This window comes from Dothidotthia symphoricarpi (assembly GCF_010015815.1).
Source record: "Dothidotthia symphoricarpi CBS 119687 unplaced genomic scaffold P153scaffold_1, whole genome shotgun sequence".
NCBI lineage: Eukaryota > Fungi > Ascomycota > Dothideomycetes > Pleosporales > Dothidotthiaceae > Dothidotthia > Dothidotthia symphoricarpi.
The window spans coordinates 180,789-204,836 of record NW_022985008.1 but is presented as its reverse complement, the minus strand read 5'-3'; the positions used below and the strand labels follow the sequence as shown (position 1 = coordinate 204,836).

The 24,048-nt window shown below is 51.4% G+C and overlaps 10 protein-coding genes across 10 annotated transcripts; 6 read left to right on the top strand and 4 right to left on the bottom strand.

Moving 5' to 3' along the window:
* Positions 1-1,031: 1,031 nt before the first annotated feature.
* On the top strand, positions 1,032-1,781 carry P153DRAFT_250341 (uncharacterized protein; the record flags this gene model as incomplete). Its single annotated transcript, XM_033662703.1, has 1 exon — positions 1,032-1,781. A coding segment is annotated over one exon (750 nt), but the record flags the coding sequence as incomplete, so codon positions are not given.
* A 612-nt stretch (positions 1,782-2,393) lies between these two features.
* On the top strand, positions 2,394-3,252 carry P153DRAFT_419131 (AP-2 complex subunit sigma; the record flags this gene model as incomplete). The annotated part of the gene is made up of 5 exons (XM_033672171.1): positions 2,394-2,428; positions 2,485-2,524; positions 2,580-2,609; positions 2,692-2,922; positions 2,999-3,252. 5 exons carry the CDS (start codon positions 2,394-2,396, stop codon positions 3,098-3,100), a joined length of 438 nt encoding a protein of 145 aa, XP_033528808.1. The 3' UTR covers positions 3,101-3,252.
* A 411-nt stretch (positions 3,253-3,663) lies between these two features.
* Positions 3,664-7,096, top strand: P153DRAFT_304737 (Sec23/Sec24 family protein-like protein). Its single transcript, XM_033664577.1, has 3 exons — positions 3,664-5,621; positions 5,673-6,853; positions 6,905-7,096. Exons 1-3 carry the CDS (start codon positions 3,821-3,823, stop codon positions 6,980-6,982), a joined length of 3,060 nt encoding a protein of 1,019 aa, XP_033528807.1. The 5' UTR covers positions 3,664-3,820; the 3' UTR covers positions 6,983-7,096.
* A 173-nt stretch (positions 7,097-7,269) lies between these two features.
* P153DRAFT_380233 (60S ribosomal protein-like protein L27a) lies at positions 7,270-7,877 on the top strand (the record flags this gene model as incomplete). The annotated part of the gene is made up of 4 exons (XM_033669914.1): positions 7,270-7,280; positions 7,337-7,400; positions 7,453-7,558; positions 7,612-7,877. The coding sequence occupies 4 exons, from the start codon at positions 7,270-7,272 to the stop codon at positions 7,875-7,877; spliced, it is 447 nt and encodes a 148-aa protein (XP_033528806.1).
* A 1,246-nt stretch (positions 7,878-9,123) lies between these two features.
* Positions 9,124-11,044, bottom strand: P153DRAFT_279198 (uncharacterized protein; the record flags this gene model as incomplete). The annotated part of the gene is made up of 3 exons (XM_033663001.1): positions 9,124-9,529; positions 9,582-9,811; positions 9,860-11,044. 3 exons carry the CDS (start codon positions 11,042-11,044, stop codon positions 9,124-9,126), a joined length of 1,821 nt encoding a protein of 606 aa, XP_033528805.1.
* Positions 11,045-12,812: 1,768 nt separating this feature from the next.
* P153DRAFT_362188 (uncharacterized protein) lies at positions 12,813-14,282 on the bottom strand. Its single transcript, XM_033667076.1, has one exon. The coding sequence runs from the start codon at positions 14,094-14,096 to the stop codon at positions 13,008-13,010; it is 1,089 nt and encodes a 362-aa protein (XP_033528804.1). The 5' UTR covers positions 14,097-14,282; the 3' UTR covers positions 12,813-13,007.
* Positions 14,283-15,402: 1,120 nt separating this feature from the next.
* On the bottom strand, positions 15,403-16,940 carry P153DRAFT_362186 (uncharacterized protein). Its single transcript, XM_033667075.1, has 3 exons — positions 16,587-16,940; positions 16,153-16,530; positions 15,403-16,097 (listed from the first exon to the last, which is right to left on the bottom strand). The coding sequence occupies exons 1-3, from the start codon at positions 16,685-16,687 to the stop codon at positions 15,875-15,877; spliced, it is 702 nt and encodes a 233-aa protein (XP_033528803.1). The 5' UTR covers positions 16,688-16,940; the 3' UTR covers positions 15,403-15,874.
* Positions 16,941-17,162: 222 nt separating this feature from the next.
* P153DRAFT_362185 (6-phosphogluconate dehydrogenase-like protein) lies at positions 17,163-19,698 on the bottom strand. The gene is made up of 13 exons (XM_033667074.1): positions 19,330-19,698; positions 19,253-19,268; positions 19,169-19,197; positions 19,096-19,114; positions 19,023-19,042; positions 18,939-18,970; positions 18,557-18,888; positions 18,372-18,506; positions 17,895-18,323; positions 17,742-17,845; positions 17,603-17,689; positions 17,319-17,553; positions 17,163-17,266 (listed from the first exon to the last, which is right to left on the bottom strand). The coding sequence occupies exons 1-13, from the start codon at positions 19,353-19,355 to the stop codon at positions 17,252-17,254; spliced, it is 1,479 nt and encodes a 492-aa protein (XP_033528802.1). The 5' UTR covers positions 19,356-19,698; the 3' UTR covers positions 17,163-17,251.
* A 930-nt stretch (positions 19,699-20,628) lies between these two features.
* Positions 20,629-21,516, top strand: P153DRAFT_256504 (RNA-binding domain-containing protein; the record flags this gene model as incomplete). The annotated part of the gene is made up of 1 exon (XM_033662779.1): positions 20,629-21,516. A coding segment is annotated over one exon (888 nt), but the record flags the coding sequence as incomplete, so codon positions are not given.
* An 820-nt stretch (positions 21,517-22,336) lies between these two features.
* P153DRAFT_380226 (uncharacterized protein) lies at positions 22,337-24,019 on the top strand (the record flags this gene model as incomplete). The annotated part of the gene is made up of 4 exons (XM_033669913.1): positions 22,337-22,375; positions 22,450-22,853; positions 22,901-23,606; positions 23,663-24,019. The coding sequence occupies 4 exons, from the start codon at positions 22,337-22,339 to the stop codon at positions 24,017-24,019; spliced, it is 1,506 nt and encodes a 501-aa protein (XP_033528800.1).
* Positions 24,020-24,048: the final 29 nt, after the last annotated feature.

Below are 24,048 nucleotides of genomic sequence, written 5' to 3'. Positions count from 1 at the left end.
GTCTTATGGGACTAAGGTGAATGCGTATCGTTGACGGATCAACCTAGGGTCTGGAAAGTTGACAGCTTAATACACATCAGAAGATCGTGCTCAAGACCAGATATTCGTTTAGCCGTGATGAGTGAATAAACTCCGCCTGGAGCGAGTACAGGGTTCAGCGTTATCACTGCCAACAAGCACTTCCCCATGCCAAGATATTGGCTCATCTCTCACATACTAATCTGCACAGCATCGGCGCTTCTATTCACGCGGGGATCTGGGCTTGGCAGTCATGGTCGAATGTATTCGCCGTCCGCTTCGCATGACAACGAGACGTTGGCCAACGAAAAGTCTTTACATTTGCAAATGTTGACTCGTCGCCATTAATACTTCCGATAGTGCAGGGTCCCAGTGATGCTCTCCCTCGCCCAGCCACAAAGCCGTTCCTCAAGATGTGCGTCTCGCCACCGTCCTAATAGCTCTTCTTTCTTGTAAAGGTTCCCAAGCGGCATTCATACTCCAAGAGCATCGATGTTGATCAAAGGAATATCTTTCGAGAACATCGAGGTGCGCAGCAGTGATCTCAAACAAAGAGAGAAATGGCTATGAGGTCATGAACACCATTCGCTTTCCGCAACGAGACAAAGAATCTCTAAACATCCATTACCGTAGTAGTTCTACGGCGAGCTGATGCGGACGAAATGTTGCTTCACTCCATCTTTGTCCGAACCCGCCTAGCTATCCACAAAGATTCTATGTAGTCGCACTGCGGGTTGGTGTCCTCGCCATGTGTATATTCCTAGATAGCCTGAGTTGTTTCTTTGAAGAGAGAGTTTGGGTTTGTACTTTTGCTACGATGCCGTTTCACCTTCGTGCTGTCCATATAAATGGCCGACCAATTACGAAATCTGATTCTGAAGAAAGTGAATTCTCAAGCACTCCATTTGATAGTCTAACCTGGTGAACAACCTCTCAGGTATAGTCTCTGATTATTTTTCTTGACGACAGTCGACGCATTCGAAGCAATCAGCACTATGCCTGGACTCAAGCCGAGGAGGTCCCTCCATATCAGTCCCACGCCTTTCAAGTCCTCTTTCCTCGCTATTCCGCCTTCCCCTTTTTCACCACGGATACCACTCACACCACCTCCACTCGCGCAGAAACACACTCGATACTTGTCTTCGGAAGTCCGAGTTCCGCCGTCTTCGGAAGCACCGTCAAGCCCCCTTGCCTGGGTTTGGACTTGCCATCAGTGCCACAGGAGCTACCACCTCGGCGTGACAAGACGCTGCCTCGACGATGGCCATCATTTCTGCGCTGGCACAACCACGGTCAAGCAATGGAGAAAACCTGTCGGCGTGAGGAGGCACAAGAGACACAGGGCTTGTACAAGCGAATTCGACTATCAAGGATGGAAGACATGGAGTCGCTGGAGGGGTAGTGGGCAGAAGAGGTCAGTCAACAAACAAGACTGCTGGAACATGTGCTCTTATCCAAGTGAATGCAGATGGGGCAAGAAATTTGGCATCCACACACCAGTGGCCACCGAATTTCCTACTGTCGAGTTTGATGCGACGCCCGCTTTACCAGCACCGGTGGAATTAGAAGGCGTTTTGAAGCCGGAGAACTGCAAAGAGATTATCGCATGTAAAGAGAAGAGTGGTTTTTGGGAGACACTCAGCGCAACAGCGAGGAGGCGCGCGAACGTTATTGCTTCGTCACCACTTGCTATTCTGGCACCGGATGCAGAACCGACAATGGACCAGAATGGCGATGTGGTCATGACAACTGTCGATTCAGACAGTGGAAAATGTCCTTTACCTTCAAACCACGTCTCTTCCACCTCATTGACGGGTTCTGCGGCTATGGTTGTGCTCAAGCATCTCATGCGGAGGAAGACTGTGAGACGTCGACGGTCGTCCAGATCGGGCAGTGATGGACAAATAACATGTGTCACGCCAACACTTACTATGTCCAAGTCGACTACGGTACAAGAGGAGAACGAGGTAGATCTTACAGATTCAGAAGCGGCACTGTGTGAGTATGCAACATTAGAGAGGATGTGGAGTCAGGATAGCAGGTATCTGGTGCACAACAATTGAAGAGTCGTATGTATTGTATGTCTGCCTTTGCCTATGTCATCTTTGTCATATTTAGTTCCTGATTCGACGCAAGAACTGATAGCTTCTCTCTGACTCCATTTAATCTATACTGTGTTCTAGAAGACGATGGACGACGCATAGCGTTCAGCCTCCGAGTATGATATGCACGGTTAACAGCGGGCCTAAGTACGGCTGTCATGCAGGATGGCGCAAACGCGCGCTAGTCGCATGGAGCCCCTACGCTGGTGACTGCGGGCCGACACCGCGACGACCTCCTGCGCGTCGTGTCGAGTTCACGAGCCGCCCGGCAAGATGGTGCTCTCCTTCATTCTGATACAGAATCGCCAGTACGTACCTGGAATCAACATAACCCTTACAGTTTCTGACAAATCTGGCTGCGCAGAGGGAAGACACGGCTGGCGAAATGGTATGCGCCGTACAGTGTAAGATGCTCTGCTCTGTGTTGCACTGGAGACTTTGTTGCTGATACCTATGCAGGATGAAGAGAAAGTCAAGCTGAAGGGCGAGGTATGTCCCCCTACTGCTTGCCACGAACTCGACAGCTTCCACGCGAAGCTCCACCTCGACCGCCTTTGACCAAGCAAACCAGGTCCACCGCCTCATCGCGCCCCGCGACCAAAAACATCAATCCAACTTCGTCGAGTTCCGCAACATGTCCAAGATTGTGTATCGGCGGTACGCTGGACTATTCTTCTGCGCATGCGTAGACACAAACGACAACGAGCTGGCGTATCTCGAGGCCATACACTTTTTTGTCGAGGTGTTGGATGCGTTCTTTGGGAACGTGTGTGAGCTGGACTTGGTGTTCAACTTCTACAAGGCAAGTGGGAAGATGATCAGGGGTCGACGCATACAATGGGCGAGGGGTTAGGGAACGGAGGACTAACAGCGTGCAGGTCTATGCCATTCTCGACGAGGTGTTCCTTGCGGGCGAGATTGAGGAGACAAGCAAACAGGTTGTTTTGACGCGGTTGGCTCACTTGGATAAGCTGGAGTGAACTGGGTAGTGGTTGAGTAAAGGGACGCTGTGGAAGGAGCGGACACAAACTATGGCAACGCCTCAGACCAATAATTGGCTACAATAACAACGGTCACTGGGCCTGGGCTCAGAGTTACATATGGAGGAGGCGATGACCCCCCATTTCAGCAGCCGATAAGGTGGAGTTCTGAGTTTAGGATATGCACTTGAACTTGTGGTGGAATCACGTATGGCATATCTGTCGACTTGGGTAATAGAAGCCACTAGCGGAGCTTTCGTGTTATATTTATGCGTCTATACTAGGTATTTTATGGACGGTCACCAGCATAGGCCAGACCCCTGCTCCTCGTGTATTCAAATGTGAGCTTGCTAATCACCTATGGAGGCTGTTCTGGAAGATATGTAGATATGCGTGGACCTGCCAAAGACACCCAAACTTACTTTGGCACCAAAACGACTATGACGAACCGCATACGGGAGCGCGTCTCCAACGCTCGCGCATGTGAAGACCACATGGACGCTTGGACCCCCTCCACAGATAGAAAGCACCATGGTTGGGCCAGATCTCCAATTGCCCATCCACGTCGAGCTCGCTCCAGCATGCTCTTCTCGCACGGCATGATCACCGCCCATATTCCTCCGCGCGCAAGCAACCTTCCATTTTGACTGTGAGGCGCGACGACGTGTTCCACGACTCGGACTCTGCTGTACCCTCTCGCACCCCCGCGCCGCCGCCGCCATGTCCGAGTACCCTGTGTACAACGCCTTCGGCCAGGGCTCGCCAAACCCAAACGGCCCCCCCAAAAGAAAAGATGATCCCACTAGGTGGCGACCGCCTGTTGCAGCCAGCCCCGGAGGCTACCAGCAGACTGGCACTCCCGTCCTCGGCCAGGGTCCGAACCAACACCTAGGCACGCCGGCGCAGCAACCCGCGTCTCTCCAGCCCGAGAGCTATTTCCCGCAGCAGCCACCGCTCCTGCGACAGCAATCATCGTACCAGGATGTGAACAATCTGGCCTCGCAGATGGGCGCGGTGGGGCTGAGAGGGGACAACGCTTCGGCGCAACCCAGGCCCAAGAAGAAGGACAGGCACGCATACCACCAGATCGAAGGGCCTGGGGGAAGCCCGATGGCCTTCAATGGCACGCCGCAGCTCGGGACACCCACACAGTACTTCGGTCAGGGCTCGCCCCAAGTAGGAGGACCACAATGGGTCGAGCCCGAGATCACCCCCGCCATGAGCCAGTTCCCTGCAGCGACACCGATATTCAATCCTGGAAGCCAGGCCTCGCCTATGCAGCATGCTGCGCGGTCCCCAGGCACACCGCTCGTTGGAGCTGCGGCTTCGTCAGCTCAGGGACGTGTAGATCCCGAGCAGATACCCAGCGTCGCAAGGTCTCGAGATGCCCCTGCTAAATACTATCTGGAGCACATATACCCGACCATGGAGCATCACCTGCCGCCTCCCGCGACTGTCCCATATGTCGCCTTCGACCAGGGCAATTCTTCGCCCAAGTATGCCAGGTTAACGCTGAACAGCATCCCGGTATCAGCTGAGGCTTTGGCTGCAACGGCCCTGCCACTTGGCCTCGTCCTGCAGCCACTGGCTGCTCTGCAGGAAGGAGAGCAACCCGTTCCAGTGCTAGACTTCGGCGAGACAGGCCCTCCAAGGTGCAGGAGATGTCGAGCGTACATAAATCCCTTCATGCAGTTCAAGGCGGGCGGAAACAAGTTTGTCTGCAACATGTGCAACTTCCCGAATGACGTCCCCGGGGAATACTTCTCCCCCACAGATCAAACCGGTGTAAGAGTGGACAGACTTCAACGCCCCGAGCTGATGTTGGGTACCGTTGACTTCATGGTGCCCAAGGAATATTGGTCTAAAGAACCTGTTGGCTTGCGATGGCTTTTCTTGATCGACGTTACTGCTGAGGCGGTAAATCGGGGTTTCCTCGCCGCATTTTGTGAAGGCATCGTGAGCGCACTCTACGGCGGGTCTAACGACAGTAGCGAAGAAACAGACTCTACAACACGTATTCCGAAAGGCGCGAAAGTCGGTATCATGACTTTCGACAAGAGCATACATTTTTACAATCTCAGCTCGAAACTAAGTGCGGCGCAGATGCTGGTAATGCCGGACATCGAGGATCCCTTCCTACCTTTCAGCGAAGGCGTCTTCGTCGATCCTGTAGAGTCCAAGGCTGTCATAACTTCGCTTCTCACGCAACTTCCAGGCATGTTCTCAGAACACAAGAATCCCGAACCAGCACTACTGCCCACGTTGGACTCAGCAGTGGCGGCACTGTCGGCTACAGGAGGAAAGATTGTATGCTCTCTATCAGCACTGCCAACTTGGGGTCCAGGACGCCTGATCCTTCGCGACGATGGCAACATGCATAGTACCGATGCTGAAAAGAAGCTGCTTACTACAGAGCATCCTGGGTTCCGGAAAACCGCCGAAAAAATGGTTCAAGGTGGAATCGGAGTGGACTTCTTCATGGCAGCACCCAGCGGTGGCTATCTCGATGTTGCGACAATTGGTAAGGCGAACAAAGCTCATCTAGCAACTCTTGCGTGCTAATGCGATACAGGGCACATTTCAGCAACAACAGGTGGAGAAGTTTTCTACTATCCTAATTTCCACTCACCCCGAGATACGCTCAAGCTGTCAAAGGAGATTACACACACGGTTATGAGAGAGACTGGCTATCAAGCGCTGATGAAGGTCCGATGCTCGAATGGTCTCCAAGTCTCCGCTTACCACGGCAACTTCTACCACCATACCTTTGGTGCTGACCTCGAATTTGGTGTCATTGATGCCGACAAAGCAATTGGCGTCATGTTCAGCTACGACGGCAAGCTCGACCCGAAGCTCGATGCTCACTTCCAAAGTGCGCTTCTTTATACTACTGCTAGCGGCGAGCGTCGAGTGCGATGTAGTAACATTGTTGCGAGCATTGGCCAAAACGCGGGTGAATGTATGAAGTTTGTAGATCAGGACGCCGTCGTTAACATCATTGCCAAAGAAGCCGCCGCTCGTATGACCGAAAAGAACCTGAAAGAGATCCGAGGAGCTCTTACCGAAAAGACTGTGGATATCCTTGCGGGCTATAGGAAAAATTTCACCGGAAACAATCCCCCAGGACAGCTTGTCTTGCCAGAGAACCTGAAGGAATTCAGCATGTACATTCTCGGGTTGATCAAGTCCAGAGCGTTCAAGGCAGGCAAAGAACCAACTGATAGGAGAGTGCATGACATGAGAATGATCAAGTCAATGGGAGCGTTGGAACTATCGCTATATCTATACCCGCGGATCATCTCCATACACAATCTTGACGAGAGGGATGGGTTCGCCAATGAGAACGGTCATTTGAGGATGCCAGAAAGTGTGCGAGCATCGTTCGCCAAGATTGAAGAGGGTGGTGCCTATCTCATCGACAACGGTCAAGTATGCCTCTTATGGCTGCATTCGCAAGTTTCGCCAAATCTGCTGGAGGATCTCTTTGGCCCCGAACAGAACAGTCTAAAAACACTCGACCCCTTCCAATCAACACTTCCAGTCCTCGAAACGCACTTGAATGCACAAGTGCGGAACATGCTCCATTACCTGGAAGGCACCAGAGGATCCAAGGCTTTAACAATACAACTTGCTCGACAAGGCCTGGACGGTGCAGAGTATGAGTTCGCCAGGTTACTTTACGAGGATCGTAACAATGAGGCACAGAGTTATGTTGATTGGCTTGTTTATGTCCATAGGCACATACAATTGGAGGTTCGTTAGGCTGGGACTGGAATATGCTGTATCCTGCTAATACACGCGCAGCTTGCAGGACAACGGAAGAAGGACGATTCAGACAGCGTGGGCTCAAGTTTTGTTGGGTTACGCACGCCGTATTGGTGAAAATAATGTGTCATGCCACCGTTCACGGCGGACATTGCATAGCGGGTCGATGAATGTAGCGAGCTATTACTTCAGAACTATGTGTATACAATCAAAATGAACAACGTTCACTCGTCTATTGCCATCTTGTTGTGTGTGCTGCTCGTGTTTTGAACGCAACGCGAGTGCACGTGACTGTCGGAGAAACTAATGGCCCGCGTGGGTCCTCGCTTAGACCCGTTGACCACTTCGAAATTCGATTTGTGCAGCGGGACTCCTCAGTACTAACCAACCTCACAGCCAACAATATGCCTACCAGGTTCGTACCGATTGCGACCCACGAAACAATGCGCCATACTAATACATTCTGTGTAGGTTGACCAAGACCCGCAAGCACCGCGGCCATGTTTCTGCCGGTCACGGACGTGTCGGAAAGCACGTTAGTACCCACGCTTCACGGAAGTCCTGAACATACATTGACGCCCGTGCAGAGGAAGCATCCCGGTGGTCGTGGTATGGCCGGTGGTCAGCACCACCACAGGACCAACATCGACAAGTACCATCCCGGTTACTTCGGAAAGGTCGGAATGAGATACTGTATGTTTTCTGCGCAGCATCTCTTCAGTCATAAAGGCTAATGCGCTTTCCAGTCCACAAGCTCCAGAACCAGTTCTGGAAGCCCGTCATCAATCTTGACAAGCTCTGGTCGCTCATCCCCGCCGAGAAGCGCGATGAGTACCTCACCAAGAAGTCCGACAAGGCCCCCGTTCTCGACCTCCTCTCGTTCGGTTACTCCAAGGTCCTCGGCAAGGGCCGTCTTCCTCCCGTTCCCATCGTCGTCCGCGCCCGCTACGTCAGCGCCGAGGCCGAGAAGAAGATCAAGGAGGCTGGTGGTGTTGTTCAGCTCGTCGCATAAACGTCTGGAATGAAAGGCATGACTATACGGCGTCTGGGAGGAAATGGATAAAAGTCACTCTTATGATGGGCACTAGGGTCTGTGTTGTCTACGGACGCACATGTGACTCTTGCAGCGTGGTGGCTGAGGAATGGTGTTTCATAGCGAATACATCCATTCCTGAACAAACCTTTGGCCCAACGGTCTCCGTCAGGAGCCGTCGCTCTTCTCGAGCATCCCGCAGCGCCTATGCTGCGTGAAGGTCCATGGTCTTTGTGACGTGAGAAGTGATTTCTGTACCATGTGTGACTGCACGTTTTGATTGCAAATGGTCAGACTAACCGTACTGACATCTAGCATGTTTATCCACGGTTCCGACCATCGAAATCAAAACTTGGACGCCGAAAACTTGAACCCTACCCGTGGAGATCTAGAGCTTGACTTTTGAATACGATCTAAGAACGATGCAGAGTTTTTGGAACGCTGAACACTAAGTTAGGATCAACTTCGAGATCATCGGCGTTGTCCATCACTAATAAGACACAAGTATAGTTTGAGCTGTGGAGTATCTATGTTTGTCATAATCGACTTTGACTGAGTAGATGTTAGAGATGCGTCTTCAAACAAAGTTCAATGAGATCTCTATCACAATGCCCTAGAATATATTGCAAATAATACACCTCACAATGCTGACTTGGGTTATTTTTCCTCAAGCTCATACCAGAAAATAGGCGTTGGCTTACACTTTCAAGCTCATTCGACTTCTGTATCTTTTCAGCCTGTTTGGCCGTGACAATTATTTTTCGCTGGAGCCGTGGTCCGAGGTAGACCATCAAGCTTCTGCTCGGCTTTGGGCGACACTTCAACAGGGATAGCCACGTAATGATTTTACGTAGGATAGTTCTTCAGTTGTGTGGATTTGTCAATTTGAACTCATATATTTATTAGCGAGTTTTTACAGAAGTCAGATGATAATTACCTACATATCTTGAGATATAGACCCTCAAGCGTCGTTATATGAGTACCAGGTGAGCGTGGTGAGTGGCTATGTAGGTGATTGTATAAGTTGAGTCAAATGATAAGAGAAGTCTTTCACGATATATGCCCTTCTTATACCACTTTTCCATGTGCGCGTCCCAGATGATAATCTTCGACTCCCAATACCTCAATCCCATAGACATCAAGAGCCCCTCACCATCACAATCAATTCACGACTCACTCATCAGCCATTCTCAGTTCACAATAGGGACGTGCTTCATTCCACCCACTATCTCCTCTCGAGCAACTCCACCAGAACCGCTTCCGCTGTATCGGGTTCCACACTCCCCTCCGCACCCCTCGCCATCATTTGACCAACAAACCACTTGACCTTTTTGCTCTGGCCCTTCTCCACAATATCCCTGACCATATCTGGTTTCTCGTCCAGTAAAGTTTGTGCAAGACTTTCGTACTCGGTCCTAGACAAGGGTTTCAGGACCATATCCTCATCTACGATGATCTGCTCAACATCCCGGTCGTCGCCGTCAAATTTTCTGGCAAGAAGAGCTTTAGCGGAGCGGGAGGTGATTTGCTTGGATTGCAGTGCGCGTATAATAGCGATGAGTTGACTGGGGGCCACACGCAACGCGTCCCACTCGGTGTCTTTGAAGAGGCTTCCGAGCTCCATCAATACCCTGGTTCTGGTTAGCAACAGTCGCTTCGTGATGGATCTGATCGAGCACATACCAGTTCCCAGCTATTTTGCCATGACGGGTAATTTTGTCAGCATCATTCACTGTTCCAGATGACTGTGCAAGGGGACCGATGACATTGAAGAAGTATTCCAAACGGTCACCATCATCGAGAGAGATGAGGGTGCCTGCATCCTTCGAGGAGAGGCCGTAGATCTGGACCAGGCTGTCTATCGTCTCGTCGGGAAGACTGGGGAGGGATTCATGAAGCAATTGGGTAACTTCCTGCGAATGGTTAACGTTATGATCATAGTCAAAGAGGCGGTGACATACTGGTGCAACGATGACCGGGGGAATATCTGGGTCGGGCATGTAACGGTAATCAATCTCGCCCTCTTTGCCTCTGAGGCGTCTGGTCGTCGTACTCCCCAATGTCCATCCGCGCGTTTCGCCTTCAACAGCGCCGCCGCTCTCAAGCAAGTCGATTTGGCGGTCTCGCTCGGCGATGATGGCCTCTTCCACCGCTTTCACACTGGCCAGGTTCTTGATCTCTGTCCGCTGCCCTAGGCCAGTCACACCATGATACGAGTGGCTGCTTTCCGACTGCCCACTGCGCTCACGTACAGAGACGTTGACATCAGCGCGCAGACCACCGAGCTCCATGCCAGTAGTGCAAGCATTCACTGTCTTGAGTATAATTTGTATTTTACGGACGCAGGCAGCGGCAACCGTAGGATCATGTATCTGAGGGAGGGTGATGATCTCGATTAGGGGGTGGGAGACGCGGTTGAAGTCGAGCAGGTGGGTCGAGGGGGGCTGCTGCACTGTCTTAGCTGTGTCTTGCTCCATCTGCACCTGCTTGATGCCAATGGTGATGGGACAGTTCGCGGGCGCAGTGCCGGCAGGGAAGTCGTGATGGTAGAGGACGACATGGCCATCGCGGGCGAAGGGCTCGTAGTACTGGGTGATCTGATATCCCGCGGGTTGGTCCTGGTAGAAGTAGTGCTTGCGGTCGAAGCTGCTCTTGTGTTGGATCGAGCAATTGAGGGCGAGGGCGCCGCGGATGGCCGGCATCAGCGTTTCTGTCTGAAATTGGGGCTGGCTACCAGGAAAGGCCACATCGAACAGGGCCACGTGCGAGTTTGGCGTCTCGCTGACTGAAGTGGCAGCGCTCGAGAAGAGCTTCCTAGCCGTGTTCAGTTCGGCGTGTATCTCAATGCCGACGGTGAGTTCCCATTTCTCCAGCTTTGCATTGCCGCCCTTTTGCGGTTTCTTCCCAGAGCCAGGCTCTCGTTTCATCTTCTGTTGTTTGGCGGCATCCTTGAGCTGTTTGCGAAACGCGGTGCCATCGTTTTGGACTGCTGAGGGGCTTTCTGTCTGCAGGAATCGATTTGAGATGCGGAAGGGAAAGCGCGCCTCATTCAATTGGGACGGCCCAGCTCGATGCAGACACGTCTGACATATGTATGGCCGCTTCGAGGCGGCAGCAAGAGCGGTGCGCGTCTTGTTGGTGAGCATCGCGTGACGTCTGAGTTGGTGAGATGAACGCGATATTGCGGGCAGCCAGTCCGTGCGCTCGTCACTTCCGCGACAACTCCGCAACCACTGCCTCGACGCTCAACACAACACTCTCCCAAGTCGTGAAATCAACCGCGTAATGGCAATCTCTCTTTACTGACCTCGACATCAGGAGGTGTGGGCATTCGACGAGCCCTTGGCTCTTCGGTTTTGGATACGTGCCTTAAGTCTCTTTATCCGATCCCAGTATCGTTCCCAAGCATCCGAATCTCGAAATTGCTCTGTGGCTGTCTTGAACTCTCCAGGATGCACATAAACGCCTGGCCAGCGACTGAAATCTTCGTCTACTCGTGTTTGCGCGTTGCTCGAGGACCGGGCTCTCTCCATCCAGGCAGTATATCACGCGTTTCGATGTCGATCTTGAACCGCCGCCAGCGAGAGTTTGATGAGCTTGTGGTGTATTGAGCGTGCCCAGACCTCAGACCTTGCCAAAGAAAAGGCCCACTGCCTTGAATTTAGCTCTCCTCAGAAGCCGTTTCGCGCTCTTTTTCTTCAGTGTTATCTTCGCTTTTCTGCGGTCGTGACGTTCCTTTCGCTCCTGCTTGAGTATCTCGCCTTCTTCTGGTGAAAGGAGCTTTGAAGTCGTTTCACTGACTATGGGGGCAGCAGATGTGTTAGCAGATGATGCAGCTGGTGATATCGAAGTTTCTGTACAAGAGCTGGTACACCCGCCTGGTTCTGCACTGCAACCTGCTACTGATGCTCCGCAGGGCATACGCGTGAGATGGATGATGAACTTTGCTAATAGACCTGAACGTGATGCTTGTCAGTAGGAAGTTGATGAGGAGACCCTAAGAAGTCAAGAGTGCCTTGCAATTCGTGGAAAAGGAAGATAGCGAAGGGGCTGGAGATATCTACGTACGAAGGTCAAACCTGCTTTAAAATTTATGTCCCACGGCTTCCTTGAAAAAAAGCCTCAGTGTATCTCTTCTTCGCAGAGGTGAGTCTCCCTGTTGGTGCCTCTGGCCCGTGTTGGAAGGACGACCGTGGTATCGAAACGAATCTGGATTGCGTGCTGGGGAAGTCTTAAGTTTGCTAGGCAATGGGTGGTATCGCGATGAATATGCTCTGGACGCAATGTAGGCCCTACTACGCTGTGGAGGTTGTGGACGTGTTGTTGCTACTCCTGCTTTAGGGCTGTGGACTTCGGCCGAGCGAGAGCGTCGTGAGCGTATTCGATCGAGAATGGCAATCTTGAGCATGTACGCTGAGTACTCAGTGGTACATGGAGTCTATGAAGTGATTTTCGTTGATGGATGTGACGACGGTGGTAGGTATCAATGTTAGAGTATGAGTATGATGAGCGAATGATGCTGCAGTGTGTACTGACGGTGAGGATGTATAGGTTTGCGTTCTGGAGAAGCCGTGCGGTGATAGTTGGTTCGCTCTCGTCGTGAGTGAGAGGGAAATGGCTGGCGATCTTTCACTGTGTCACGTATGTAAGGAGGAGCGAGTTGTCAGGATTGGCAAGTCAGAGAGAGATATTGGAAAGAACGTTTGAAAGACATCTGCAGTGGTCGAAAACTCAATGGCACCTTCCCGAAGCCCACATGTAGTAAGACGCGATGAGAGCCAACTAGTTCTATGTGTTTCATATACAAACAGGAAGTTTCTAGCGTGAACAAGCGATCATCACAAACAAAGCGCAGGCTCGGTCACATATAAACAGCACCATGAATTCATATCGAAAACTCCTACTCCATTCCAAAATACAGGGTATACTGAAAAGCATCAAAACCCCTATCTCTATAAACGAACGCCACACATTACATTCCATAGAAACCGTAACGAAACGAGAAAAAACAGAGCCGCCCCTAATCCTTCACCAACATCGCAAGTAACACATCTCGAGTGGTGAAATCTCTATCCAAGCTCAGCCGCCTTGTCCTAGGCGCAGTATATCTCAAACTTGCGAGTCCTCAACCTGTGCGTCCTGGACTGCAGGCTTCTTATACACGAACTTGCGATCTCCCATGATCGTCCACAGTTCCTTCACAATCCCCTCCTGCTCTTCACGCCGCGCCTGTCGCACAGCAAAGTACAAACGGCCCTCCAGCGTAGGATCCCAATCGCCCGGATTCGCACTGGCAACGATGCCACCAGCCTCCTCAAGGATGATCCAGCCGGCGCACACGTCCCAAATGTACACACCGCCCTCCCAGAATGCATCAAGAAACCCCTGGGCGACGTAGCAGAAATCCAGCGCCGCGGATCCGTTTGAACGGACGGATTTGCACATGGCGCCGCCTTCGCTCTTGTCAGTGAGCAGCTTGTTGTGGACGTGCAGACGTGTCTCCCAGTTGGGGCCTTTACGCTCATTGCCCCATTCAACACAGAGGAGGCATGACTGGAGGTCAGGCATTGGGGGCGCGACGGGGTGTTGGGGAAGTCGAATGCGCGTGTTGGTAGCATTTGTCAGAAATGCGCCCTGATTCTTGATGGCGGTGTACATATCGCCGCGGAAAGGGTTGTATACAACACCAACAACAGGCTTCTTGTCGAGAGTGAAACCCAGCGAGATCGCACAGTTGGGCACACCCTTCTTAAAGTTTAGAGTCCCGTCGATGGGATCACAAACGACTGTTGGCCCGTCACTGAGCTTGGTGCCCTCCTTGTGGGTCTCCTCGCCAAAGAAATCGTAGGTTGGGTAAGCGGATTGGACGCGCTCCTTTGCCATGACTTCGATTTCATGGTCGTACTTAGTGACGATGTCGCTCGAGTTGTTCTTCTGACCCGCTGCTTGAAGCACCTCGTGCTCAGCCTGGATCATGATCTTGCCTGCATCCTTGGCGATCTCGACGAGTAGGTCATGGACATCCTGCAAGTCGAACACGGTCAGATCGTGTTTGGCGAGCTTGCGGATCAGATCCGCAGGAGTTGAAGATGGAGTGGTAAATGGGGTTGAGGAGCTGGAGCCCTCAGTCTCAGGACTGCTATCAACGTCGTTGATCGGTTGGCGCATAGATTTGTTGTTGGGTGTAGATGGGTCCATGATGTAGTCGGATGTTGGAGTCGAGTAGGTGCGTGTGTTACTTGCAAGATTTGTGTTGGTACCTTGGCCTTTTGTAGAAACCGACCTGATGTTGAAGTGCGTTGAATTGAATGGCAAGACACTACAGTCTGTTGAATTTTGGAGTTGAAGTTTTCGTTGGCGTACTGGTTGAAGTTGCTGCTGAATGTGTGTGAGTATCTGTCTGGGTTCTGTGGAATAGCTGGAGGAATTTGAGTTTATATCCATTCCGGGAGCAGCAGAAGAAGGGTGAAGTTGTGACAGGAGATGGTCGTGGTGTAGTGACCGTGCCAGCTTCGTTCCGTTGAAAGAGCACAACGCAAGAACACCAGGTCTTTGTGAACGTATAAGTCGCGTAGTGAAGGGACCCCACAACCCCGCATGAGGAAGGCTTGTTCTCGATAACATTGTTTGTAATATTTGGGTTCGGAGTTTCGTGTTCCAGAATGTCCGCTGAGAAAATATTCCCTCGTGAAAGCGCCTCGAAATGTAAGCTAATGCAGTTCACAACTAGGTTCCGCGAGCTAGGCATCTAGGATGAAGCTCGCATCCCTAGCACATGCAAAGACGCGTAGGACCTCCTTGCTCGCTGAATTGCCAGTCGAGAGCCAAGTGTCCCAAGTTTGAATGAGGTTTGATTGGTTTGATTGAGCTTTTCATTGCTGATCCTCGAAAAGAATCCGACAAATGAATAGATGACTTGAACTGTCGTCAGAACTGGCTACTTAATACGAAGTATATTTGCCGGTAAGCAATTCAATGCACTTCAGACTGTTTCAGTCGCATGTGATTCTTTGAGAATCTCTGGTTCCACGCATTCCATACACATTTGAGAGGTAATTCACACAAGGAGGTATTGATATACACATGCCGACTATGAGTTGTTAGCGTTCATTTTGTCAAGTATCACATGCTTGTCACCAATGCGTACCTCAGTTCATACTCAAATAGTCGACGGGCTAAGCTTCCCGAAATTTCTACCGGATGTCCTCCATGTGTCAAGTTTACCAGCAGCAGCCCACCCCGGATTCACGAGCGTACGGGCGCCCCTGTCAATAGCTATGATACGAGACCGTCAGAACAAGTTTTCAAGAAGACATCAGGCTCGAAGAAAGCTGATAAGAGGTCTGATCTGGGAAACATGTGATCTTGTAGGAAGCGATCTTTGTGGAAAAAAGATGTTAGTTGTGACAGTGCGATCGAGGAACTTATCATCTCAGCCAGGTCCAATCACACATTCCTGAAGCTTAAGAGGAAGCTGGTTGGAGTACTAGAATGTTGTCAGAGTGTCTGAATTTTCGAACGAGAGATAGGGAGAGTAAGTGAACGCAGTGACGCAAAGCGGCTCCTTTTTCCTGCTTCAACAAGAATGCCGAAATAACAACTGTAAGCTTGAACCCATTGTGTATAGACGACGTGAGAACCCCTCATCAAACCAACCAGTGGACTTGTTGGAACCAGACTGCAACAAGCCGCATATAACAATAACTACATCACAGCCAAAGTTTGAAAGTTTTGATTTATTCAGCGTATCTGCTCCCTCAAGCAAGCGCATCATACGATGCTTCTCCACTGCCGACCTCCCTTCGTGTCATGGAACCAGCCTTGGAAACGCTCGTCACTGTTCGAAGCTAACGATAATTATGGCAGTCTTTAGCCAACAGTAAAATCATCGCCTAAAGCTTAGTACATCGTCCACATGCACGAAGCATGAATTCCCCCAGAGAATCCTAGTGTAGACCATAGCTAAACTGTTGTCTTTAACCCCCTTTTCGCGGAGCAATTGGCATTGCGACTGGAGCGCGACCAGCTCCTCCACCTGGTGCCTTCTTGCGCTGGTAGTATGCCTCGACGACCTTGCGAACATGAGCCTCACTCTGTGTTTTATCGGCGGGGGCTCTGATGCTGTCTAGCGTGTAGGGAGGTTGGATCAGAACAGCATCGTTAACTACAATCTGAGCATCGGCCCAGCGAGTTGGAAGGCTGTGGTTGGTTTAGTTGAATGTCCCAGTGTAGTTCAAAGATCCTAGATACTCACGTCCTCGATATGAAGTCGAACATATCCTGCGCCTCCTTGCTAACACCTCTGCCTTTCTGCGCATCCTTCTTCTTCATCTCACGAATTGTCGCCTCTTCTCGCGCATGCAGCGCAGCGATATCCACCTTCGAAATGCTGGGTTGTACCCCATCGAAGCCTGGTGTGGATTGCGGCGCCCGCTCGCCTGAACCGACAATTTCGAATGATACGATGTGTGCGAACGGTATGATGTGGAAGTCGCCGGGCTGGCTAGAGAGAGGAGCGGAGGGGTTCGGAGGGGCAGGCGCGGTATTGATGGCTATGGCGTTGGTGAGGTTGCAGGCTGTGAAGAGGGTGCCTTCGAGCACGTTGTTGTTCGGGGCGCATGTGATCTTGATACTGTTGCTGTCAGCATTCCCATCTACACGTAGTGAATCGATTCGCGCAAAACCTACCGTGATCCGACCGCCTTGTACAAGTTCGAATCCGCATCCACGACATCCTTGCTCACTCCACCAGTGACCTTCAAGTTCGGAGTAGCAATCTTCCCCGCCATGCTCTGGCGTTTATTTTCTGCCATAGCGGTATCCCCGTTCCCACCTCTTGGGGTTCCTCGCTTTGGTGTTTTGCAAGCGACGTAGATTGCGTCGCAGCTGTGTTGAGTGCGACCTTGTTAGGTCCCGCAAGCCCAACGCCGGAACGGCATGCAAGCAGCAAACAAACAATGGAAAGGAGTGACAAGAAGAAGAGCGACCACGTGCACGCGATCAAACACGAGCGAGGAGCGGCAGCGCGACGGGCAACTAGAGTGGCCCAAGGTGAATGCGGGACTGGGAGGGGATGCTGGTAGATCCCAATGCCAAGCACGCTTGCTGTCGGCCAATCACATCCTTGTCCTACTTTGTCTATTCAACTGACAGGGGATCTGCCTCCAGGGTCTGGAAGTCGACAACAGCATTTCTTCACATCCCCAAGTCGCATCACTGTCAGAAGTATTGTGAATATATGCAACGACTATCGTCATGATTCAGCTATCTTTGATTATCATATCATTCATTTTCACCCGCATATCCTAGGCAGCGGCATGCTCCCCTCTATCAACCGACAAAGAACTCACAGATCACGCGTTGTAAGTCTAGTCCTCGATGTTAGTTCTGGTTCTTCGGAACAGCGAGTTTGAAACTTACCGAAGCGGAGATGTTTCCACCCCTTCCGGTCCAGTTGACGTGGATGTTCTCGCCCTCCTTGTAGGTCTCGTTGGCGAATTCGGGCTTGATCCTGAAGGTGTGCGCGCCGAAGTAATCACGCTGTGCCTGCAACAGGTTGGCGGGCAGGTCCTTCGCACGGTAACCGTCGTAAAAGCTCAAAGCGGTGCTAAAAGCGGGAGTGGGGATACCCCAGAGAGCGCCCTTAGACACAATGCTAGTGGACATTAGTATCACGCATCGTCAAATCATGGACGACCACTCACTCTCTCCATCCAGCCTGTGCCTTGTGGATAGCCTTGTTGAAGAAGTCGTCGAAAAGCAAGTTCTCGAGGTCGGGGTTGGCACGGTAGCTAGATCTTAGTCAGTAGCGTCCTTTCTGTCCAGAAGCTCTGCAGCACTCACGCCTTGGTGATATCCTTCAAGAAAACAGATCGGATAATGCAGCCACCACGCCACATGAGAGCAATCTCGGGCTTGTTCAGCTTCCACTTGTACTCCTTGGCGGCCTATTCGGACGTTAGCATGAGCCAGCATTTCAAATCTGAATACACTTACATTCTGGATCAGCATGAAGCCCTGGGCGTACGAGATGATCTTGGAAGCGTAAAGAGCCTGCTCGAGGTTGTCGATGAACTCCTGCTTGTCACCAGAGAAGTTGGGGGTGGGGCCCTCCAGAAGTCCAGCAGCACGGCCACGCTCGGACTTGAGCGAACTCAGGCAACGAGCGAAGACAGCCTCTCCGATCAAAGTGACGGGCATACCGAGATCCAAAGCGTTGATGGCTGTCCACTTGCCGGTACCCTTCTGACCAGCAGAATCCAAGATCTTCTCGACAATGGCAACACCATCGTCGTCGTTCTTGTACATGATGTCGCGGGTAATCTCAATTAGGAAAGAGTCAAGAACACCGGTGTTCCACTTGGCCAGGACGTCGCCGATCTCCTTGTTGCTCAATCCGATACCGCGCTTCATGATGTCGTAGGCCTAACCTTGTCAGTGAACGTCTCGCCTAGTACAAAAACACAATCTTACCTCGCAAATCAGCTGCATGTCACCGTATTCAATACCGTTGTGAACCATCTTGACGTAGTGACCAGCACCCTCGTCACCAACCCATTGGCAGCAGGCCTCGCCGTCAGACTTGGCGGAGATAGATTGGAGGACGTCCTACTCCGTTGTTAGATATAAATTTCAAGCAGAAACTGCGAATCTCCCACCTTGATGTATGGCCAGGCCTCCTCGTTACCACCGGGCATGATGCTAGGACCGTAACGAGCACCCTCCTCTCCTCCGGAAACACCGGTACCAACAAATCGGATGCCCCTGTCAGCGAGGTATTTGGTGCGGCGGTTTGTGTCGGGGTAGTGGGAGTTTCCACCGTCGATGATGATGTCACCCTCCTCGATACCGCCCTCAGTCAAGAGGAGCTCAATGAAGTCGTCGACGGGCTTGCCGGCCATGACGAGCATCATCATGCGGCGGGGCTTCTTGAGCTTCGAAACGAACTCCTTGATGGAGTGGGCTCCGACGATGGACTTGCCCTTGGCCTCTGTTTTGTATTAGCTCAGATGTATCACAAGCGCATATAACCAAGCCTACCATCGTCCAGGAATCGGTCAACCTTGGCAACGCTGCCGGTCTATTAGTCCGTGTATGGTGCTGGCTTAGTCTGGATGTTCTTACGTCCTGTTGAACGCAACGACCTGCACGTTTGTTAGTGCCACATCTTAGCAGTGTGCTGGAGCAGAATCCGTACTGTGAATCCATGATCGGCGCTACTTCTCGTTAGCAATGCTCGTACGCAAGTTGAGTGGTGAGGCGCGACTTACGCGTTGAGGATCAAGTTCTGTCCCATAACCTGGACATCAACTGTAAGCGCCAATCTCACTGTTTCTTATTTGCAAGAAACCTACAGCAAGGCCAATGAGGCTAAGAAGAACATGTCAAGTCAGTAAATGCGTCAGTTCCGCTGGAGCCGGACTGTACTAACCCGAAATCTCCCACGGGGTCAGACATGGTGTGCGAGAGTCGATGTAGAGTTTGTGTATGTAGTGTCAACGGGTAAGAGTCGCAGCGGCCTGGCGCGCAACTGTATAGAGTAATCGAAGACTGGTGAAGGATGAGTGAAGAGGAATGACGGGCTACGGTGGGGGTTCGCCGAGTTTAAGAGTTTGGCAATGGTGTGGTAGCGGCTGCGTCGGCGGGGCTCATGTCTGCGTCAACATCCCTACAGTTTCTGTCTAATCCACATAGCAATCGGACAATGTCTTCGGCCGCGGGAAAACACACCAAAAGAATTCAGCCACTGGTGCGTATTCTGCTACCAAGTGTTTGCTCGACATGAGCAGTTACTCCGGCGGGCACCCGCGGAAAAGCTACTACCAAAGATGCTCTAACAGTGCGCTCTTTGAACCCCTCCGTCTCAGCCTTACCGCATGGAAAATCGGAAGGAGGGGCACGGGGTAGGGATTAGCTCGCCAGGGCCGCCTGGATGACCTCACCTGGCTGTGCAGACTCCGTTTATTGAATTAATGGATACGCTGGTTATGTCAAGGCTGAGCAAATATCATTTAATATCTCATGCTGTATTCCCAACGCGACCAACTTCATCGAGTCACGTGTGCTGGACTCCGGTCGTCAAGCAGGCAATCAGCGACCTCACACCAACAACATCACCCAACACGATCCAGAAACCCCAGCACCAGAAGATCATATGGCGCAGCATCAGTAGTGGTTACATGTCGCGACGGCCCCACCCACCATCCCACTCTGCTCGCTTCAAAAGCCGACCGGACTTTGACTGCGCGCTTTACGCAATATCGCTTGGACTGCACAGTCAGCAACCGTAATCCAGTCTCTGCACGCCTTCGTTCCAAAGCAGGCTCTCACCAGTAGCATTCACCCTACGGCTAGATCGCGGTCCATATCGTGCAGCCCTGCCAAACTCTGCCTCACATCCAAGCCCAAGTCCGCGCCCGCGCCCGTGCCATAACAAACTACCTTGACGCGTTCGCCTCCCTCAGAGTTTCACGTTGCTGCGCAAGTGCCCGACCAACCACCGATCCAGCCACTCCACAACAACAAGAGCGCAAACTCAACCAGCAGCTGGTTAAGTCATCACTTCGCTGAAGATTGCCTGAACTGACGCACCCCTTTCCTCAAAATGGCCAACAGGGATTCTAACCTGCACCCACATCCCTCGCTGCCAGCACGACCGCCACCCTCGACGTACTCAGCGCCACCCTCCAGACCCAACAATGCTGGCGCGAGAGGTCCGGCTAATGCCACTGTCTTTGCTGGGTTTACACCGCGCGCAGTGGTAGCTCACGCCCCTCCACAGGCCTCTGCTGCACCAGACATGTACTCGCAAGCCACTGTGAGCGCTCCGTACCCAGCTACCGCTTATCCGGCCAGCAATACTTACTACAACAACGCGTATCCAGCCTATGCTGCTGCCGCTCCTCCTGCTGCGTCGTATTCAGCTGCACCGCCCATAAATCGCGGCTTTGCTGGTACATATGATCCAGAAGAAGAAGCCCAGATCGCTGCATGGAACAGCGCATACAACAGGGACGACGCAAATGCGAAAAAGGGCGGCAGCGCAAACGTTGGCACCCGTGCCGAGACGACCGCCACTACCGATGCCAACGCCGGCTTGTCAGCTGATGGCAAGCGGAAGACGGTCGTCCGAGAAGGGGGCGGAAAGAACTGGGAAGACGAAACTCTCCTGGAGTGGAATCCTCTACATCCACGACTGTTTATTGGCAATCTTGCTGGTGAGGTCACGGATGAATCGCTCCTCAAAGCTTTCTCTAAATACCCTTCCCTGTCCAAAGCCCGCGTCGTCCGAGACAAGCGATCGACCAAGAGCAAGAGTTACGGTTTCGTGAGCTTCTCCGATACAGATGACTACTTCCGTGCTGCCAAGGAAATGCAGGGCAAGTACATTGGCAGTCATCCCGTACTCATCAAGCGAGCAACATCCGAAGTGAAGGCAGTCACAAAGCGTGACGACAAGCACGGGAAGCATGGAAACCAGGGGAAGAACAAAAACAACAACAACACGAACAAGCCGAAAGCCACCAGTACCGCTCCCGTCGTTCCGTCCCCAGTCGCGTTCATCCCAAGAGGTGTTCAGAAGAAGGGCAAGTCCAACGGGCCGAGGATTCTGGGTTGAACGACCGAGTCTGTCCAGATAGGGTTCAGCGATAACGCCAAAAGCCAACAAGCATTCGGCTATGTCAAGGCTGTTCTGGGGGAAGAATTTGGTGTCATTGAGGTCAGTGACACCGTTTCGTACCTGCATCATTTCGAATTTCTAGTCTTTAGTTTCCTTCAATCAGTTCATATGTCTCGTAACAATAATGTGAAGACAACGGTAAGCATTAGCATAGGCCTTGGGAGTGACCAAGCACGTGTAAAATTACACCATAATAGTGTATCTGAGCGATATCTATGTGGTAGGGCTCTCATCTTCACCTAAATTAATTCCCTGCACACATGCACCTAGTAAAGACTATGAATGGCTGTCAATTACTCAAGACTTCTCACTGTGGGCGTTCCACGAGGTTTTCAGCCTGCGCCAATGCTATGTCACATTGACCGTCTTCAAGTGAGGCAAGAGCATCTTGTATGCACTAATCTGACAAGCGACTCAACTTGTTGATCATACAATTCGCCTCTATGATGCACCATCACCTGTCTCTACACTTCAATCGTCTTGATTCTTAAGCCTCTGTGAATTTGCCTTGGCTGATACTCGCAGGCTGTGCCCCGCGCGCCTGCGATGAAGTGGTGGCTGAGCGAGCTCCTGCAGCTGAGCGCCTGCATGGCTTGTTCATCTCGAGCCTTGTGCAATGACTGTTCCTACAACACTCTGTTCATCGCCCACAAAGTTGTTTCTCCAATCTGGCACTCTTTCGGACATTCGGAAAGCGGATGTTTCTTGAGAATTGCGGAAACTGTTACCTATCTGACGTAGAAGCTGAGAACGCAATATGGAAGCATCATTAGCCTTGTCCATCACGGCCAGCGTGGTACGTACGTGTGCTGGTAACACCGAACCGGTCTTCCTCATGTTGTTGAGATAATTGCACTAATAGTAGTATAGCTTAGAATTGTCACGATAAGCGTAGAGGCAGCAAAAAAGCTCAACGATATTCGATGTGCGTGGACACGCGCACCCGTGACGGTCTCATCGCTATGTTCGCAGCTGAAGCTCACTGCCGCATCGCTATCGCAGATTCAGTCGCTGCTCCTGAACGATGACAGTGTGCTAATGGATAAACCGGACCTGATGGCGACATTTGACACCACGTTGACGGCAAGCTTGGTGCTTTCGACATGGCTGGAAAAGTACATTCAGAAGATTACAATGGGTATTTTGGACGGTTCGAAATCAACCTGGAAGATGAAGTTCAAGACACTGTGGAATGAAGACGAGGTCAAAGAGTTGTCGCAGCAACTACACACACAGCAAGGCGCTATCTCCACCTTGGTGGGTCTATTGCAAATGTGAGTTTGATTCATCGTTTTGTACCCACCTCTAATCCCTTCGACAGAGACTCTATATCCGAGATCAGAACACTCGTTAGGAGACAAGAAGCGCATCTACGTAGAATAGCTGCAAACACACAATTGCTACGACGGACGCATTCGATCGACGCACCGGAATCCATACTCAGTACAGACAAGACCAATGACAGCATATTCAACAAGCTCGCTGACAGCGAAGACATTGCATGTCCTTCCAACGACGGTGGATTCGAATCTGTCGTTCTGAGTTCTAAGGTTTACTCCAAGGCTTTCACTGGTATCCTTGTATCCCACCCAGGCGATGAGTTTGACGATGCGCGCACGATTATCGAGGGCGAGGCAGCCAATGACGAGGCCTTACACACCCCCAGTGTGTCTAATCTTATGAGGGTATCGAACGCTATGACATTGGCGGTAAAGAATCTTCGAATTTTTGACATATGCGCGATCTGCAATGTTCACTATGTTGCTGCGAATCCCGAAGAACTTACTTTCAAGGAATGTTGGTACATTAAGAACATCAGGAAGATCGATGCCAGTCGATACTCAGGGCAGGTTCTCCATCACAAGGGTAAACTTTCGCCACCTGGAATCTTCCACCGTACGAACGTTGTAATCGCATTTCAGGTCCGTAAAAGTTTCGTAGCCAGCACTAACCGTACTTTCACCCGACCCACATCGCGGATAAAAAATCTCATAACATTTAACAAAGGCGATAAATTTGATATTCAAGTAAGCAGCTTTTCGAATCACGATAGACACGTATACAATGCTGAATTGATTTCCAGGAAATAGAGCATAGTCCTCTTTGGAAGGCAAATATATCGGGCGGCAGGACTGATGGAATCATGCGACATGGATACATTTGGGTGGACATGATCGACGTGGACAACAGCTTGCGTGAGGATATCGATACTCTACTGCGACACTTCTCGTATCCACATCCCAAGATCGACAGGACTAGCCGTCAAGGGTTTCAGAAGCAGGTCAGAGGGATATTTCGAAACTCATCTTTAACGGATTGGCAGGAGCTTGGTAAGCTTTGGACTCATTGTAGCTCCTTGGCGGAACTTCAGGTTTTTACTGAGGAATTCAGGTGCTGTGAAGAGAAGAAATTCGGAACAATGGAACGGGCACAAGCATAAGCAGCGGTCGAGTAGATACCGAAGATCTC